This window comes from Acanthaster planci, linkage group LG11 (assembly GCF_054643075.1).
Source record: "Acanthaster planci isolate LZ-2023a linkage group LG11, COTS_SCS, whole genome shotgun sequence".
NCBI classification, from domain to species: Eukaryota; Metazoa; Echinodermata; class Asteroidea; order Valvatida; family Acanthasteridae; genus Acanthaster; species Acanthaster planci.
The window spans coordinates 8,623,304-8,642,887 of record NC_141787.1 but is presented as its reverse complement, the minus strand read 5'-3'; the positions used below and the strand labels follow the sequence as shown (position 1 = coordinate 8,642,887).

At 38.5% G+C, this 19,584-nt stretch overlaps 2 protein-coding genes across 5 annotated transcripts in view; one reads left to right on the top strand and one right to left on the bottom strand.

Moving 5' to 3' along the window:
- LOC110983836 (BTB/POZ domain-containing protein 8-like) overlaps positions 1–3,355 on the bottom strand; it is a 28,438-nt gene extending 25,083 nt beyond the window's left edge. The window contains exon 1 of the mRNA XM_087143396.1: positions 3,212–3,355. The gene's annotated coding sequence lies outside the window, so the exon portion shown is untranslated. The remainder of the gene's footprint in view (positions 1–3,211) is intronic.
- The window catches only part of LOC110983837 (ras-specific guanine nucleotide-releasing factor RalGPS1-like), a 51,784-nt gene that overhangs the window by 8,789 nt on the left and 23,411 nt on the right, over positions 1–19,584 (top strand). For 2 of the 4 annotated variants that reach the window (XM_022243422.2, XM_022243418.2), the window contains exons 2-4: positions 8,696–8,991; positions 10,840–10,944; positions 16,356–16,463. In XM_022243422.2, the coding sequence (XP_022099114.1) occupies positions 10,843–10,944; positions 16,356–16,463 (210 nt within the window). In that variant the 5' untranslated portion in view covers positions 8,696–8,991; positions 10,840–10,842. Of the gene's footprint in view, positions 1–8,695; positions 8,992–10,839; positions 10,945–15,459; positions 16,102–16,355; positions 16,464–19,584 lie in introns of those variants that run through there. The other 2 variants (XM_022243421.2, XM_022243423.2) reach the window with 2 other exon arrangements.

Genomic DNA, 19,584 nt, shown 5'->3' with positions numbered 1-19,584 from the left:
CGCAGAGACAGAAACATGATCATGTTCACAGTGAAATGTCTGTTTGGCTTGGTAGACTGTCAGTCTGTCAAAGCCAACATAACAGTTAACACTCGGCATCAAGATATTCTCTCGTTTAACCATCAATTTGCCAGGACTCTTGCTTTTAAGAACACACCTAGCCATGTCTTTCCAAGGATTTGGAGTAGTTTGCCATCAAATATTAAGGACTCCCTTCTAATAGGTTCCTTGAATCACTTCAATGCAGCTCTATCCACTCATTTTCAAGAAGCCTAAGTGTTGAGTTTCCTCTAGCACATATGTATTGCTCTGTTTTGTTCCCCTTACGCTCGGTTCATCCTCAAAGAGTAATTTATTTTGCTACTACTGATTTCTTGTTGTTATGGAGGAGTTTTTGTTTGTTGCTATTTTTCATTTGTCGTATCATGCATTATGCAACCGTAGCTACCGCTTAATTTGTATTTTCCTGCTTGTTCATTTTGTTCGTGTATTTGTTTCTTTTTAATACTCTGTCTCGATTCTGTGTTTTACTGCCTTTTTATTGCTCTGTTCTTTATGCCATTTTTGCCTTTTCCCCTTGCATATTACTCTTGCTCTCTTCTTGCTCTCCCTGTGTTTATTAGTTTTTGTATAAATGTATTCTTTTTATTCAGAGGTCATGTAGATGCTCTTCTGCTTTTTATTTTATGCTTGCTCTTTTATGCATTTTATTGCTTTTTTATTTGCTCTGCTCTCTAATGCCATTCTTGCTTGTTTATCCGATTTTTTGTTTTGCTTTGATTTATAAATGTGAGAAATTTATTTAGTTTATTTTGTTTGAATTTATGTAATATATTTATATTTCATGTTTATTTATTTGTTGTACTTGTAATATTGTCGCTTAAGATCTTCTTGTGTTTCCCTCCAAGTTAGGATTGGCAGGCCCTTGGGTCACAGTGTTTTATTATACTTTTGTCATTCCGGGCCGACTTGGTTGGGGTAATGTCTTGTTTTTGTTTTTGTTTTTTTCCTTTTAACTCGTCTTACTTCTTTTATCACTTGTTTTTGCTGTCATTGTCTTGTTGAAGGCCGAATAAATAATAATAATAATAATACTGTTACATGTACATGTACATGTAGATGTTCATGTATGTACTGGAATTTGGACTGTCCATTCCAGTGTGAATTCAAAGTGGATTTTAATTGATCTGTGAAAAATATCAATAACTACGTAAACAGGTCTTCCCTAAAAGTTGGCTTTTATCTGCTTTTAGTTAATAGTTTCCAGGATGGCCAATATTGTGTACATACATGTTTATGTACATTAATTAATAGTTATCGCTCGAGCGCGAGTGGAACACAGAATGTAGTACATCTGTGTCCCGCATACATGTACAATGTACCATGAGACCAAAGGCCAAGTGGTGTATGGGACACAGACGCACTTCGTTAGTGCGAGCGCGATAATGAATTTACAGTATCTTCAAGCAAACATGACAAGCTGTAAAGATGTTGTAAGGGCCTATGTGTGCAAATGTACCATCTTTGAATTTACAGTAAATTTGGCAGTTGCGCATTTGTTTTAGCATAAAAATAGTGCATTGAGTGGAATTACCGGTAGAACAGTGCACTTTGCGGTATTTAACATGAACCATGGAATACGGTATGTCACACTGTTTGTTGCCATGGATCGACCGATCAGAATTGAGAATTCAAGTTTGCCTGAAGATACATGTAAGTACATGTACATGTACCAGTATCCTTCGAGTACTGTACACAACTTTAATAGGTGACACTGCAGTGATCTCAGCTTACACATACTGCACATGTAGTACTGTACATCATGACCGAGACCTAGAAGCCCCTATCTCCATGCATACCGGTACATGTACATTACACTGTAGATGTACTGTACATGTACACATGGTACAGTACAGTGTATCATGGACATGCATTAGTATTCGTCCATCACTCCCCCACCACCATGCCCACTGTACATGCTGGAGTCACTTGCAGACTATTGTTGACACAGTGTTATGTTTATTTCCACTGACCACTCAGACCTCAATTACCAACAGGCATGATACTGTAGGTGAGATGTACTGATATGTATGTATGTGTCAGATGGACAGTTGTGGGTGGTATGGTTTGATGACCCCATAAGGTCACAACACATACTGTACCTGTCAATAACTGTTCAAGCTCAAAGACCCTTGAGATCACCATAGAGACAAATTAAGACAGCAGTTGGGGATCAGACTCATTTTGTGCGCATTTTCATGTACATATACTGAATGTGGGGAAAAATTAAATCGATGTACAGTAGTGGTATGTGTTCGTGTGCACAGATGTACATGTACATGTATTAGTTGTAACAAATTCTGTTATTGTAATTTTTGTCTACACACCAGCACAGTACTGTAACATTATGCAGTGAGTATTGACAGCCTACCCGGTATATCCACTGTATAATTGTACATGTACATACATGTACATGTACGTACATACATGTACTCTGTTCCGGGTACATGTACATAAACATTGTACAATTCATGTACTGTACATGGATAGTACATGTACATGTACATCGGTTCATGTAAGGTACATGTACCTGTACACGTAATGGATATGATAAAGTGATTTGCAGTAAGTACATGTACATGTATAATTTTGAATTCATAAATATAAAGACAATTTTTCTATTCAACAACATGCAACATGACAGTGTATTAACATTTGATATCAATGCTTACTGCGAGTTGATAATGCCTGCTGTGTAAAAACACAGTGGCACTTGGATATGATACAGTTTCATCCATTCCTATTGGTCAAGAGTCTGTGTGTGCCGTGGCACGCAGAACTCGCCACATGTGCACCAAGTCCATATAAGGACATTTTTCTGGACTACATGCACAAGAAATACACAATACCATAAAGTGGACAGGGGTTTCCCAAAAATGAAAGTGAAATTCTTGAACAAAACCTTGGAAATTTATCGTATATTGACTTCTTTTGACTCTCTGACTTCAACAGTACGTTATGAATGAGAATAAATGTGTGCTTTGTTGGTCTTAAAAATAACATTTAAGACCAGCTGAGGAGAATGAACGCTCACAATTGTGGCTTGGGCATTAGTTGTTTCCATTTTCCTAAGCTGCAGGTCTTAAATGGACGTTTGAAAGACCAGCCAAGCACACATTTATTCCCTTAGTAAAGAGCTGGGATTACGTACGTGTAGATGAAGCAATACATGTACCAGCATACCGCATGTGTAAATCCATCTTTGATGAACGTTGTGTATGCCACCATGAAGTTGTAATGAATGCAGTCAATTCTGGTAGCAGTCCTAATAAATTACGTGTATGCTACAGGTACCACCTGCACTGTTTATTGCAGATTATCTGCATATTGCCTCAGGAACCTACCCAACCTGTGCCTCTACACAAAATGCACAGTCTCTAAAGGCTCCTTATTGACATAACTCTGTAGGATTGTTTGTTTAGCAATGCCATGAAGTGATGATAAAGTTAGTTAAATATCTTGAGTTCAAGTGGATTTGCCCAATGTGCATACTGTGCTTTGTACATGCACATGTTTGTATCATCCCTGTCATATTCAATCATATAGCCTTCGGTGTCATTTGTAGACCAAGCTGTTTATTTGTGAAACCTGAGAGGTAGCAATACGGGTATGTGTACCGGGGGTGAAAAAATGAATAGTGATTTAGAAATTATTGTACAAAGTGCATGCATGGGCCTACATACAAGGGTCGCTTGCACCGTGTACCAGTGCATTCAAAGGGTACCACTGCTTTAAAAGCATTTTATACAACTTTGTAATTTATGTGCTAGTGTATCATGTTCATGTACAGTATATGTATACATGTACATGTGTACATGTACCGGTCATGGAGGTAGGAAAAGGTACATGGACATGTACAGTGTACACTCTACACAGTATGTGTACAGCACGCACCATGTATTGGTACTCGCACAATTGCAAAACAGTATACGTGTACATGTACATGGACCAGTAACTTGAAAGTTTACAGGGCAATCATGTGAATATCCCAAACCAAATAATTGCATACCGGTAGGTATCATGCAATCACTAGAATTATTGTTTTTTACAGTCGAACCTCATTAATAAGAGATCGTTTGTCATAACAGGAACCTTGCATTATCAGGAATGAAAACAATGAAGAGCAAAGGATTAGGTAATTTCCTTGTAATAAGCAGAGTCTCGTATTATAACAGTGCTCTTATTAACAAAGTTCAACTCTACAATATACATGTAATTTGAACAGGACAAAGGTATAACATGTATATTACATGTACATGTACCAGCAGGATTTATCTTGGTATGGCATGCAAAGGGTTCATGCTTGTATGCACAAATCCACATTTATGACAGTATTGAAGTGAATGAAAGAAAGGTCTTAGTGGGATTTTAATTTCCATTATTGCATTAGTTGGGCGGATACATGTACATATACATATTTTGCAAGTTGCTTCAAGGAATTCAAACCAAAATTGAATATTCTGTAAATTGAAAAGTCATGTACGTAAATTTTGTACATGTCATACCTGTATGTGCATGGAAGAAAATTCTGTTTTCTGGTTGGATAAGAATGAAAGGTACAAATATGTACAGTAGTATGTGAGATGACTTTTGTTAGCGAACAGTGCTCGTGTATTGTACCAGTAATTGTTCCTTTGTGCACATGTGTGTTCTATAATTTTATTATAATTTGTCTCAGATATTCGGGTTCCATGTTACTGGTACATGTAGGTGCTGTTGGACAGTCAGGGACACCACATGTACATGTACCGGTACATACTATTTGTTTGTACATGTACATGTACATTTACATGTAGTTTGTGTTGTATTGGGGTTGGATGACAGTTTTCAAGAAGAAGGGTACCTGGTACATGTACATGTATGGTGAGTAATTCTAGACATGTACATTGTACATGTACATGCCATCCTGGGTCAGCTACATGTACATGTACAGGTGTTCATTTCTCATTTCCTACCCAGATTGCCCCCTTCTTTTGTTCTTTTGTCACATGTATGTGTATCTACCGGGTATCTATTTTGAGTACTCAATCAAATATTGTCTTGCCAGAAATACTGAACGACAATATACATGTACATTTACAGGTAGTTTTGAGTTATAATCACATGGGACCACTCCACATTAAGAAGAGAAGTGTACAATATATTGAACATGTGCCCTACCATGTACTCAAATGCATGTAGAGAAAAAAATGTACAAGCTGATTGTATCAGGTATTTCTGTAACAGCAAAGGTAAGGAGATAATCAACGTTTTGTTGAATTGACATCACTGACTACATTGAAAAGTGCAAAGTCCAACAACTTGGCATACCAGCAGGATGAAGCTATACCAGTACCACTGTGCTACCAGTCTTTGTGTACACAGTGACTCATACTCACTCCATTGATCATGGATTTGACAATGCTCTTGGACTGAAATTAGTATTTAAAGAGCCTATTCATTCAGAAATGTTGGTATTACATGTAATTGAGCACTGAATCCATATGACTAACCTTTGTATTGAAGTTACTCAGACATGCATTCAGTAGTCAGTTTTGTGAACTGTACATTGCACTTGCACTGTACTGTTATTATTCACCGTTTTCCTGCATCGTTGTGATTAACTTAGCAACTTCTCTGCTGATGTTTTGTGTTTGCCAGAATTATATTTTTTGAAGCAATGTTACAATTGCTTTTTACACTTACATGTAACAAACGTTTTGCAGTTGATATTAGAGATCACACACTACATGTACGGTACGTACATGTACACGTACCAGTATGTGTTTGCAGATAAGTACATTTTCTCAAGAGGTTGAAAAATGAATATATGGAACTGTATACATGTACCTCTTTACATTTCATGTCCATGTACGGGTACAATGGACATCGTTCACCATACCGGTTCAAGTGTACTTGTATTGTTCACATGTACATGTACAACTTGGTGCTCGTATTGTTCACATGTACATGTTCATGTACAACTTGGTACTGTACAAGTACCCCAGGGTTTTCCCTTAGTGGTCACCTGCTAACCAAATGGGAGTGAAAGCAGTTACACGGGTGAGTCAAAACACTTCCCTCAGTCCTCCGGCGGGCGAGCTAAAATATAGCATGTTCCTCAAAATATGGACCATTAGATAATGTTCAACGTTGGGGGTTCATCTTTCCTGAAGTGAACAGCAGTGAATTAATTTCCAATGTTTGATGTAATGAGGGAAGTCATGGCTGATATCTGGAACAATGATGACCATGTCAAACTTTCAACTTAATTGGAGTTAATTAATTAAAGTCTCGAATGTCAGCAATTTTGAGGGACATAAACTCCCTGTTAAAATCGGAGCAAACAGAATTTACTGAGGAGTGATAATCCCTGCGGGTTATTTAACACAGATTTATATGTGGTGAAAGGTGATAATATTTACACATATTAAAACCATAATCACAAAATTAAAAAGTACTTGTCACAATTAATAAGGTCCCAAAGTCGGCAGTCACGAATGTCATTTGATTCTGTCATTAGTGTCAAAAAAATCGACTGCAAAAAAAGTTAGTAAAATCCATATATCGATGTACATGTACAACACTAGCTTTAAAAAAGAGTCCAAAAAAGCACCGCCAAACCATCATCCTTTTACAACTGGACCGATCACATTTTCTTCAAGTATGTTCCCGAAAACCACAGTCCAAAATACCGATCGTGGTGATTTTGCGGCTTCCATCAATCTCTTGCGGTGACGTTAGAGAAACATTTCGCTGCATGGTGGCCTGTTTGACCTTTGACATCAACCCAGATAGTGCGCCCTCTTTTTTATTTGATATTCATGAACCCCTCCACGGAATGGCGACGCTCCATGATTTTTCTCTTCGGAACAATTTTTCTCAAAAAAAAATCTGTCATTCTGAATAACGTTTGCAAATAAAAAACCTTCCAGACATAAAATACGATTCATGATGAAAATCTAATGCTCAAAGTTGTTAATTTTAATTTTATTTTCAGTGTGGTTATCTCCAAAATAACTGGCAAAATGAAAATCGCGCATGGATTTTTCGAGCACTACATGTGACAGCATTTTTGGCATTCTCGAACGTTATGCAGTTTCTGTCAAAATTATCGAACGTGATCAAAATTCTGTCAAATATAACGTTCACAACAAACATATTGCGCTCATTATAAATTACTGATGCAGCCAAACTTAAAGATAATTTTTGGTGGTCGAAATATACAAGACCTGGCAAATATGTTGGTATAATGAGAGTGATTATAAACGGTAAGAGAATGAAGAGAGCCAAACTTTTCTCATCATTTTCTGTCAATTTTGTGCTCTTTTTTCATGGCTTATATTTTTTTAAAGTTATTTCTCAGGCGCTTTGAAATACATCAGTCGAAAAATATACTGAATTCTCCTTCTTGTTGAGAGAAGTTTTGAGATCAAGTCCTCTGGCGCAAACACTTTGACGTAAAACTTTAAATGAATTCAACTCCATTTGATTTGCACTGGTAGCCAACCAAATGTCCACCATAAGTACATATTATGCATAATTATCCCCATATGATCATTTTTATTAATTTGAAGGTGCTAATTTGTATTTTACATGATCAAAGTCTCTCTGAGGTTGCATTTTGGTCCATTTTATGAAGAACATGCCATACATGTATGTACATACGTTCCTTGTTTCTCTGATGTGATTAAAGAAAATAAAACAAAGTCTTGATTTCAAAGCTTTACCTTTTGTCTGTCACGAATGTACAGTGTAACTTTATTTTATTGGAATCAAATAAACCCCAATATCGCTTCTGACTCGCACCTGGAATCCCGTATTGTGTGCTGGGACTACGTGTACATTGTACCTGGTACCTATCATCAACGCATCAATGATAGTTTCTCCAGTAGTCAGTGACCTCTATACATAACCAATATAATTAACATACAATTCATACTGGGAACCAGATACCAAAAAACCAATACTGCGTCCATAGACTGGTGCAATCCGGTTCATAAGTGACTTTGTTGTACCACTGATCGCAAGCCCCTCATTGGACAATCATGCTGGGTGAGCGAGTAGAAAACGGGAAGCAGTCTACGCACGAACCGTTATCATCCCACGTGATAGCGGTTGATAGAAACGTCTTGGTGGACCGACCTTCTTAAGTCAAAAACTAGCTTTAATTGTTTGTTTTTTTTCACACATTTCAGGGGCTAGTAAAAATCTCTGCGGGCTAGTAAAAATCACAATTCACTAGCCCGGTGGGCTACTGTCAGAAAAAATAAAGGGCAAGCCCTGAGTACCCCCATGTACATGTACATCTACAGTATAGGGTTGGGACATTCAATGTACTGTACCATACGGTACATGTACATGTACGTGTATTCAAGTTATCATACTCTCTCTGTCAGGTACAAAATCTGCCTGGCACTGTGGCAGGTACCTGTGCACGTACACTGTACATGTACATGTAGCTGGCTGAAACTGCTGCAGTAGGGGATAAGGTGCTTGTTCCGTCTGTTAACTAAATATGGCCATTACGGAATCCTTCAGGACAGCAGGTCTGATGTTTAATCACACTGATCATGACCCTCAAGGGAGCTTCCAAGGAATGCCCTGAATTTTCACGTGTATTCATTTTGTTCTTCCTTCTCTCTGTTTCCCCCAGTAGACTCCAGGCCGCACAGACAGGCAGTTATTCATTATTTGCAAGCCTTGACCTCCTGTTGACCTCCGTCTACTGCTCAACTGTTCAACCACGGGATCCCATTTGTAGCCAGCGATCAACTGAAGATGAAATGAATGCATGAAATATTTCAGACAGCTGTAATTTTCTCTATTCAAATGGAAATATTCTACGGGTGAAAATGTGATTGTGGTAACATTCTTACTGGAATTCTGTCAAACTAGGAAGATGGACTGTGTAGCCAGGGAAGGAATGCTTCATGTGTAAATAATTCTGTGGTAAGCTTTCAATTTGACATTGTTAATATTTATTTCAAAGATACATGTATCCACCTTTGTATATAGATTACAAGTAAATTACACGGGAAAAATTGATGCACTACCGGTAATTCAAGTATGCATACATGTACATACAGTCCTTGTACTTACTTGTGTGCGTGCATAATTTTGGTGATCTTATTTTGATATTGAAGTGACTTTTTATAATAACATCATTATGTTCAGACTGACCCCAGGAGACTGATGCCCATGTACAGTCTCCGTGTACCTGATACTCCTGTAGGTGTAAGGAGAGCAAAAGAGGAATCTTTTGTGTTGCACATGTACATGTATATTTATGCATGCATAATTTCATATCTCCATTGTAAGCTGGGCACAGTCTGCCAGACAGCCTACAGCCAAAATGAATATGGCAGGTTCCACAAAATATGGACCATTAGATAATGTTAACTTTGGGGGTTCATTTTCCTGAAGTGAACAGCAGTGCATTAATTCACATTGTCTAATGAAATGAGGGATGTCATGGCTGATACATATATGGAACATGGATGACCATGCCCATCTTTCAATTTAAGTAGAATCAATTAATTCAAGTCTCACACGTACATGTGTAAGCATTTTTGGTGGACGTGAACAACCTGTAAATCCTAGCCAACTAAAAGTTACCGGGAGTAATAATTCCCACAATAATTTTGAACAGATTTGTATGTGGTGAAAGATGATGATATAACAAAACCATTACCTGTATCATAAAGTTAAACAACATATCGCACAAATTACTGGGTCCCGAAGTTGGCAGTGGCGAATGTCATTCGGTTCTGTCCAAAAATTGACCGCAAAAACCAGCATGTAAAATCAAAAAATGATGTGTAGTACCAGCTTAAGAAGACCGAAAATGGACCCCAAACCATCGTCCTTTTATGACTGGAATGATCACATTTTCTTCAAGTATGTTTCCATAAACTGTAGTCCAAAGTACTGTACTGATCATAGTGATTTTATGGCATCTGTCAGTATTTAGGGCAGCGGCACTGCAGAAACATTTTGCTGCATTGTGGGCTGCTTGACCTTTGACATCAGCCCAGATAGTGCACCCTCTTTTTCATTCGATATTCATGAGCCCCTTCATGGAAGTGCGACACTCCAGAATTTCTATACCAAGGTTTTTGTTTTAAATCTGTCAAACTGAATGACATTAGCCAAAAACATTATGTGCAAGACATGAAATACAATTCGTGTGGGAAATCACATGCTCTGAGTTCTTAATTTTGAGTGGGGATATCTCAAAAATTCATGGCAGAGTGAGCAAAGTGCATTGAATTTTTGAGCACTACATACATGTACATGTACACATACGTCAGCATTTTCAGTACTGTCAAACGTCATGTAGTTTCTGTCCAAATTCTTGAACGTCATCCAAATTCTGCCAGATGTGGTGTTTACAAATGATTTTAAATGGTAACAAAATGAAGAGAGCCAAATCTTTCTTCGCATTTTCCGACACTTTGGGGTATTTTTTTTCATGGTCTTTAAAGGTCTTTAGGAGGGGCTCTGAAAGACACCCGTTGAAATACTGAATTTTCTTGGTTGAGGGAAGATTTCAAATCAAGTCATCTGGTGGGAACACTTTGACTTAAAACTTGATTTAAATGAGTTCAATTCCATTTGATTTGCACTACATGTAGTATTCCTAAATAATCACTTTCATAAATCTGAGGCTGCCCCGTAAACATGTACCGGTACATGTTTTTGTACATGTGTACATGTATTGTTTATTTACCCAAACCTTACTAAGGCTGGTAATTTCTTGACCAGTTGGTGATTATGTCTGGATCCTATGCTCTGCAGATTATGAACCACAAGATCCTCAAGCAGCAGCTGTCTGCTTCATCAGTGGAGGACCTGACTAATGGAGGGGAGAGCTCCTCATCTAGGGGATCCACATTAACTGCGGTATGTGTAGCTGCATAGGCCATTTAGCATTTCAGGGATCCATACTGTCCAATGTAGTTATCCTGGAGAAGTTCTTTGTAACAAGGTTGCGATAATCCTTTTTTTTCAAGGAAGTGACTAGATACATGTACTAACCCGTGAAACCTGGTCTGCTATTTTTCTTGAGACTCTTAGAGGGTTCATGCTTGGACTTTGTTTATGCATCAATTGAAAAAGGAAATCCCAAACACAATGATAAAATTGGAAAATGAATAGTACAAATGGGTCGGATTCGAACCAGGGTCTATTGATCTGTCGTTCAAATCACTACCAACTAAGCTACCGAAGCGACGTAATGGATTGCCGTTTTTGAAATGTCTTAAATGGTGTATTGCATTGTCCCCTCTTCATGAATCATTGGTCACCCCAGCTACTGAAAAAAAGTAGCGCACCAGGTTTCACGGGCTAGTACTAAGTCGCTTCCTTTTTTCAATGTGGTATCGCAATTTGCTACATTCTTAGTTTCAACAGAATCTGTGAGATTGGGGTACCCTAAACGCCCCTCCTCCTAGCCTGTGCTGAAGTGCTCAGGAGGAATACATGTAGGAATGAAGGTTTACAAATTATATCAGTAATTTTCATTCTGTCTTGGAGGGGGTGTTGAAATTTGAGTGTGTATGATAAGAGCCCGTTATCTGCTCCGAGCAGGAACAAAAGAGGACGTCCTTTGAAATGAAATTGACAGTCCTTTGGTACTTGGTGCATACATGTAGGTGCACAAGTTTAATGCTCGTTTGATGCGGAGCACGCTGAGTACAATGTACATGCAACGATTTTAGTCTAGAATGTGTGGTCTTCGCGTGCACGCCGAACGCGTGCAAGAATCCAGTTGGAAAACTGAGTACCATCTGTCTTTCTTTTGCTGGTGAGGGTGCACTTCAGCTCAGGAGGGATAATGTGAAGATTATTGTGTGTTACTTCTGCTGAGATGGTCAACCACAGAACTACAACTGTCATGTACATGTACATTTACAGTACTGGCCACTAACGTGTATGTTATGCATACTGTGCACTGAGTAAGCATGTACAAGTTACTGCACTTCCTGCTTTCTTTTTGTCAGGAAAAGGACTGTCCTCAACCATGGAATGTCAATGAACCTTTCATTCTTTCATGTACACGTACCAGTATGCCATATTGTATCCTTCAAAGAACTGGGTAATTAGTGATCCAGTGATAATGTCAGTCACGTACCCTACCTGTTTGTGTAGGAAGGTAGTGCAGGAAAAACCAGAATAAGGTGTGACCATGTCAAATATCGTCTGAAGTTAATCTTGCGTTTGTTGCATGCATCAGTGTACTGATACGTGTACTGTACATAATGATAATAATTATTATTATAATAATAAGAAGAAGAATTACATGTAGCTTTCCATGTCAACAACATCACAAAGCGTTGTAAACTAAGTACCATTAAAAAAAACCCTCACCGAGCATGCCCAGTGGTACATGTAGACCTTTTTTTGCCATCTGTTCAGTGTTCATTAAACAGGAGTGTTTGATCAAAGTAAATTACATTTAGTTCAAAACTGCTTGTAGTTTCCTTCCCAAAACTGATTTTTCTGGATGATATGCACAATGCAATCAAGAGTGTTAAAATCTGTAAGTGCACATGTAATCATACTGTACAAACATGTACATGTCAGATACCGGTACGCACCGTTATGCACAGTGTATTTCTGTGGATTGTGGTACTTTTAAGGCGCTTGAAAATTGAATCTTGGAGCAGTAGCAATAATTGAATCTTTGAGCAGAAGAAATCTCTTCTGACCTCCTTTTAGCGAGGAGAATTACTAATATGGTACTTCCTTTCCCAAAGAGTCTATTTCCTCCCCACCTCAAATCGTTGGGTACTTCAGTGCATGTGTTTGATGGTACAACATGTACCAGTACATGTACATAATACAGAACCCCCACGTGCCCATTGTAGGAGTGGCCAGTACAGCAAGTCTGCAAAATCTGGGTACAAACTTCACTTTGCAGTTTTTTGGTATGCTCTTCCCTTTCAAGCTACATGTAGGTTCCTTTGGGCTGTGGTCTTTCACTTTTGGAATTACCGTATCGACATGCTGATGTGTGTGAGTGCACTTTGTGATTGTTTCAGTTGCCAGTTTCTGCTTTTTAAGAATGATGCAACTTGAGGATTTCACATGTTAACACTCCCGTATGAGTGATGTACATGTACTGTACATTTTGCCTTTGTTCCTTTACATGTACTGGTAGGTCACAACTTGTATTTTGAGGGTTATGGATTCTTTTACATATTTCAGCCAAATGAAAATAACAAAAATTTGGCTCAAGTTTTTGGCCAGTGTTGTATTAATTAATTTTTTTCCGCTCATCTCCTGATTGTTGTGGTGAAAGTGCTAGAAAATATGAACTGTGAAATTAATTTTATTAATTAATGAGAAGTATCAATTTCTCTCAAGGCATTGTGGTTTGTGGCTTGTTCCTTGTTTACATGCAGCAGTATACCAGTCCCACATGACAATATGACAATTTGTATTGCAAGACTTACATGTAGCTCTCATGAAATGTGGGCACATGCATCAAGACAAAATGCAGACTACCAGGCAGAGGAAGACCTCATGCATACACATGTATGTACCGGTACCCTGGTACTTGACTCTTATACTTTGTGGCCAGAATATCCTCCATTCTGAAACGTTCATCCAAATTTATAGCAGTTGTGCATAATTCTGCACCCCAGGACAGGAAAGAAACAGCGTGCATGTACATGTACATGTACATGTACACGTACAGTACATGTTCAGCTGGGCTTTCATGCCTGTGGTACCTGTGCAACTCACATGTATAACTCAAGTTCATGATGTGTATTATGATAATGCATAACCTCAGTGTCATGATATATGTCATTTTGCCAAAACGTGATTACCGGTACATGAATGTACATGTACATGTACTTGAACTACACTGTACCGGTATGTATGTTCAAGCTATATGAATTATTACATACAGACCTACATTTGTACTTAAGCAGAGAATCTGATTCTGCAGTATTTAACATTGCTGTAATGGTCTTTGTACAAAATACCCCGGTACAGGTACATGTAATTCGTTAGCGTATACATGTACATGTAATTCGTTAGCGTGTACATGTACATGTAATTCGTTAGCGTGTACATGTACATGTAATTCGTTAGCGTGTACATGTTCATGTACCGGTTCATGTAATTCTTTAGCATTGTGATTTTTTTGGAAAATTCTGGCCTTTACTTTTAAAGTTCACATACATTTCTGCGGATTATTATTATTTTTGAATGGGTACCCAGCCCGAAAAAATGGAACCAGGTTTTGATACGGACGCGGCCCTTGTTACCTGGATGCCCAGGTTCCCAGCGCAGGCCTGTACCAGTACATGTACATGTGGATCTGGATGAATACTCTGTGAAGCTCTAAATGACAGTCACTCAGAATGCAGTGGCAATTTTGTAAAAATCAACTACCTTTGGTGCTTGATTTTTATTAGAGACTAAACCGTTTCATTTTTAATAATGCTTGCGTACATGTACATGTACATTGTGTACACATGTACATGTACGTAAGTACACATGTACATGTAGGCAAATACACATGTAGATGTATACATGTACATGTATATTGTATGCAACATACATGTAAGAAGAACTACATGTACATGTACGGTACAGGTACATGTAGAATATCAAATTTACATGTACATGTATGTACATGTATATGACCAAACCTGGAGGACATTGGGAATTCGTACCGGTACTTTGGGATGTCAGTTTTGCTTGTTGCATGAGGGCTTCCACAGTGGTACATGAATGCAATGCTATGCATTACTGTATGCACACAAACACGTAGAGTCACTGTTCTCTGCCTATTGGACTGTATTGCACAGAGCAAGATTATCTAAGGAAGAATTTCTTCCTGCTGTATTCTTTTGTCCTGTCACCTGTGGAATATATCGCTACACGAGCTAGCCACTAATTCAGAATTACCGGTATGCATGTACATGTACAGTTACATGCTAATGAGTATTTGAGGTTGGCCCCCAGCCTTCAGATTTGTACCAACAAATGTTATGTAAGAGTGTATTCATCAAGCATATATTGCACTGCACATCCCTCTCATACATTTGTACATGTACATGTACCTCTAGTTGTCATTTTCTTGGATCATTTTTGGGCAGTGGCTGAAGTGTACCGTACTGTTTTTTTTCCCATGTGTTTTTTGTCCCCATCCTGGTATTGTAAAGGATTTTATCCGGAACTGCAGGGAGAAAAGGTCTTGCGTGTACATTTACTATTGTACGTTCAAAATGGAATGAATACAGAAAGACATGGAAGATGGAATCCACGCCCATTATGATGTACATGTACATTTACTGTTACGTGTACCAGTACATGTAGGCCAATGCTCAGCTGTGGAACTCACGTCTGATCTTTGCGTGACAGTGGTTCTCGAAATTTTGAAAAGAAAGGCTACAGCGCACGTGAAATGGTTTGTTTTCTATTGTCATGGTGTTTGTTACTTGCTGGTTGATTCATTAAAATTCCCAGTAGAGTACAAGACCTTGAAGAGGTTTAAATGTCCTGTAAGAGTGAGTCATGTGAGACCTCAGACTTTACCATCTGTTCTAAATGACTTCATATTGCCACAGGACATGTGTGTCATCTATAGTGTATCTGCGCCATACCAGCTTTTTTCTAGGCACTTAGCCACATGTACGAGTAAATACAAACAGATCGACACAGCTGAAATGGAGATCCTGTTGAATGCGGCAAAATGCACTTGGGGATTTTTGGGCATTGTGTAGCATACTAAATAAACAAGTTCGGCATTATGCATTTTAACCATGTTAACCAGAGTGTTCCCTGCCTTTTGCATTGAGTGGAAATTCAACAATATTTCAATTTCTGACCACTGTTGCATGCTGCATCTTTAGCAGGGATGGAACATGAAAATGTGGGTTCATATGTATCCATTGTTTCAGTAGAAACCTTTGTTCCCTATGTCTGTAGCAATTGAATCGTATGTGCGGTGTAGTGTATTGCCGCTCCTCAAACAAGGAATCCATGAAGTATACGTGTAGTTGAAGTCCATATCGTGAAATGAGACTGGATTGGTTTCAGGTAATCAGTTCTTTGGGTGCATTATTCTCAAAGGGTAGAACTGTCCTTCTTAAAATTCAAAATGGCATTCGAATAAAATCCTTGCAGTGTGAATGTTCAGTGCCATCCAAAGGCAGTTCAGTCAGGAGGCTGGCAAAGGTTCTTTAATCATGTCTGCTCCAACAGAAGATCAGTGCATCAATCATTCCATTTGGTGCAAGTCTGACAGATGTCTTCTTTAATTCACCAGTCTTGTCACCTTTTGTTACCTGCAGTTGAGTGGGCGAGAAGCGGCAGATAGCGGGAGATGGACGTTGCCGAGACTCAAGACGTATGATGCTGTTGTATTTGACGTGCTAAGGGTCATGCCAGATGACCTGGCGGTAAGTATAATCACTGCCTAAGACCGCAGAGGTTCCAGGCACAGGTTCTGTAAAAATAGGGATCAACTGATGGTCGGATCAGACATCGGATGGGGCTGATGTTCAGCAACATCAGCAAAACATCGCATCGGCAAAATTTGACTGTTCTTGACGTTATGAGTGCCTACATGTATGTTAAATTGAAGAAAGGAAAAACTCTGCACCCAGTTTTGGCAAACACAAATCCCATTTTTTGATTGCGAATGAAAACTGTGGTTTGGTCATTTGGTTTTAATGCAAAGCAGTTACACAAAAATGGGTGAATTGTTACACTGTGTCCAAATACTCTGCATACTTTCCATGAGCGGGCTACGTATGCACCACATGCGTTGGTGTGGATACACTGGAGTGCTCCGGTGGCGATGGTGAGTGGTGATGTGCGATATGATGTATTTTCTCAACTCTGTAACAACAGAGGCAAACAAATCTAGGGCAATCCTTTACACTTAGAAGAATTAATTTACATTACTGTATAAACTGACACAGTAGTACACTGTTTTTGTGTTATTGGGAGTATGCGTATTGTACATCATGTTAAGGTTTGTCAATACTTGGGGTTTTCAAGGACATCATTAGTATTAGTAAAAACGTCAGATCAGATCAGACATTGGCCAATGTTCCGATTAAAACATGGGACATTGGATCGGCAGTTAACAGTAACACTGGTTGATCCCTAGTTAAAAACGAAAACTGGTAAAAAAGAAACCAACACATAGTTTCCATGAAGAATTTTCCATTTAAATGTGGAAGAAAATGCCAATTGGTGCATGTCAAAGAAGTGTTTACCATGGGCAGTGTAAGGGGAGACACTTGCCCTCTCCTTCCTCCCCTCAAAGAATATTGAAAATTACAAAAAGAAAAAAAAGAAGAGAAACAGAAAGGTATGAAACTCAATACGAATCACCAGTTTTCTTGGAAATACCTCGGCATATACTACCTCCCACCATTAACCCTAACCATGCTGAACCCAACAAGGTTATGCAGGGTTTGAATGGTCCCGGGGGGGGTAGGGTTAATGGTTAATTAATTAACTTGCTGCTGATGAATCCCTGCCTCCCCCCACCGCCCTCCCTCACCCTGCAGGAGAAAAAATCCTGGCATCATCAATGAATGTACGCACACCAAAGCTTGTCTTTGATTTTGTGCGCATTTATACATGCAAATCTGAAGTTTGCACTGCTAGGGGAACACTCCTTCCAATGTGGACCACCTTCAGCTTGCACAAGACCAAGTCGGCATGAGTTTTCCTTGTTTGACTAACCATGTGCGGATGTTGTTATTAAGATAGAAAGTCAAGATTCTTGAAAACTAAACGAGACATTGGCCCAAATTTATGTTAGCACAGTGGTTTAAAGACCCAGACATTTCATATTTTTTTCCCTTGATATGATGCTTGTAATTGTTAACTACATGTAGTACCTAATGAGATAACCTTCACACACACACACACACACATTTTTTGAATTGTTTTGCCAGATATTCCACTGAAGTAGATACCTTTGCTTTTTTTGAAGAAAGGTAGACTGACAATAGTTGGAAAATTGTCAACCAAAAACTCTGCTTTTCAAAATCAAAATTATATTTTGAGAAAGAAACCTTTACATCATTCTGCGGCTTGTTAGAGGCCAATTACATTGAGATCACTAGCAAAATAATTCGAGACCCTGACCTCGCAGGGTCAGAATGCTCTGAGGAAAGTCACCCAATGAATACGGACTCTTTAGGAAGAATTGAAAAACATAATTGAAGGGGAAAGAGAGGTCATTGGGAAAGGGCGACTTGTTTAATACTCCAGATTGTTTCATAGTTTTAATCACAAAACTGCTTAGCGAAAAAGGGACTCGGACCAAGTTAGGAACTCGCTTTATTGAAATAATACCAAATCTCAGAGAAAAAAAATTGCCATTTTATTTATTTGACCAATATAGAATTCAAGAAATTCAACGAATATTGAAAAGTGAAATGAAGTCACATCATTCCTTTTTTGTCATATTTTCCTTCCTTTTCCATTATGTTGCAATGAAATACAAATGCATAATGAATTCATTTCCAAACTGAGGTGATGGTCTCTTTGAAATCACCTCAGAATTTTTCAAAACTGCTGTTCCTGAAATCTTAATTACTGTCAATAGAGGGCAATCGTTCATGGAGAACAATCATGATGTGCTTTTGCCAATGCATCCATTACTAAATTGTTTTAATTGATGTGAGTGCAAATAATTGGACAGTATTCGCTGATGTCTGAGTCAGGTAAGGTTTTAAACCACTGTGATCAGATGTAATTACTGACTGGTGAGAGTCGGGCTACCAATAGGCTTATTTCTACAATATGACCTCATATTTTACAACATTCCAAGGCCTGTCAGTCGTGATATTTGCTACAGTGCATGCCATATACATAGGTCAAGTTGAAGTTCAACTCAGCCTACATGTACATGTACATCCAAAGACTTCCTGGATCTATTTTTTTTTTTGTACAAACAAATCAGGATAGTATCAGTATATTCACATCTGCCAGAGTCTTGGGGAAAACTTGTCAGTTTAGCCTGTCAGCTGTCAGGTGAAGACAACACATTGAATGCCAGATCATGCTTACATGTCCTTGGGTGTAAACTTGATCAAAGGTTGACCATAGAGGAGACCATAGGTGAACATGTAGTTACCTAAGAAGATTCAAAAGTTGCATGCTGTGTGTACATGTTTTCATTCAATTCGAGGCATACGGCTTTTTTTTTAACAGACAGGCATGTAAAAAAAGTGACATTTGGATTTCAAGTTTTTTTTTATCATTTTTGATTTATAAAAATCTCAACCATTCTGATGTGCTTCCATGGGCAGAACTCCACACATGTCAAAATTAATTTATGATGTACATGTACAATGTAAGGGGCCAACATTACAACATTGCATCTGGCAATTTCATGAAGTGATGTACATGTAACAGCGCTGCTCTTTGAACATGCACAAAACCCACTGCGTGGAAGCAGAAGGACATAGAACGACATACATGTACATATAGGAAAAGTGAAATTTATCTTTCATAGAGGGACGACTATCTTTGTTACATTTTCAGCGGAGCGCA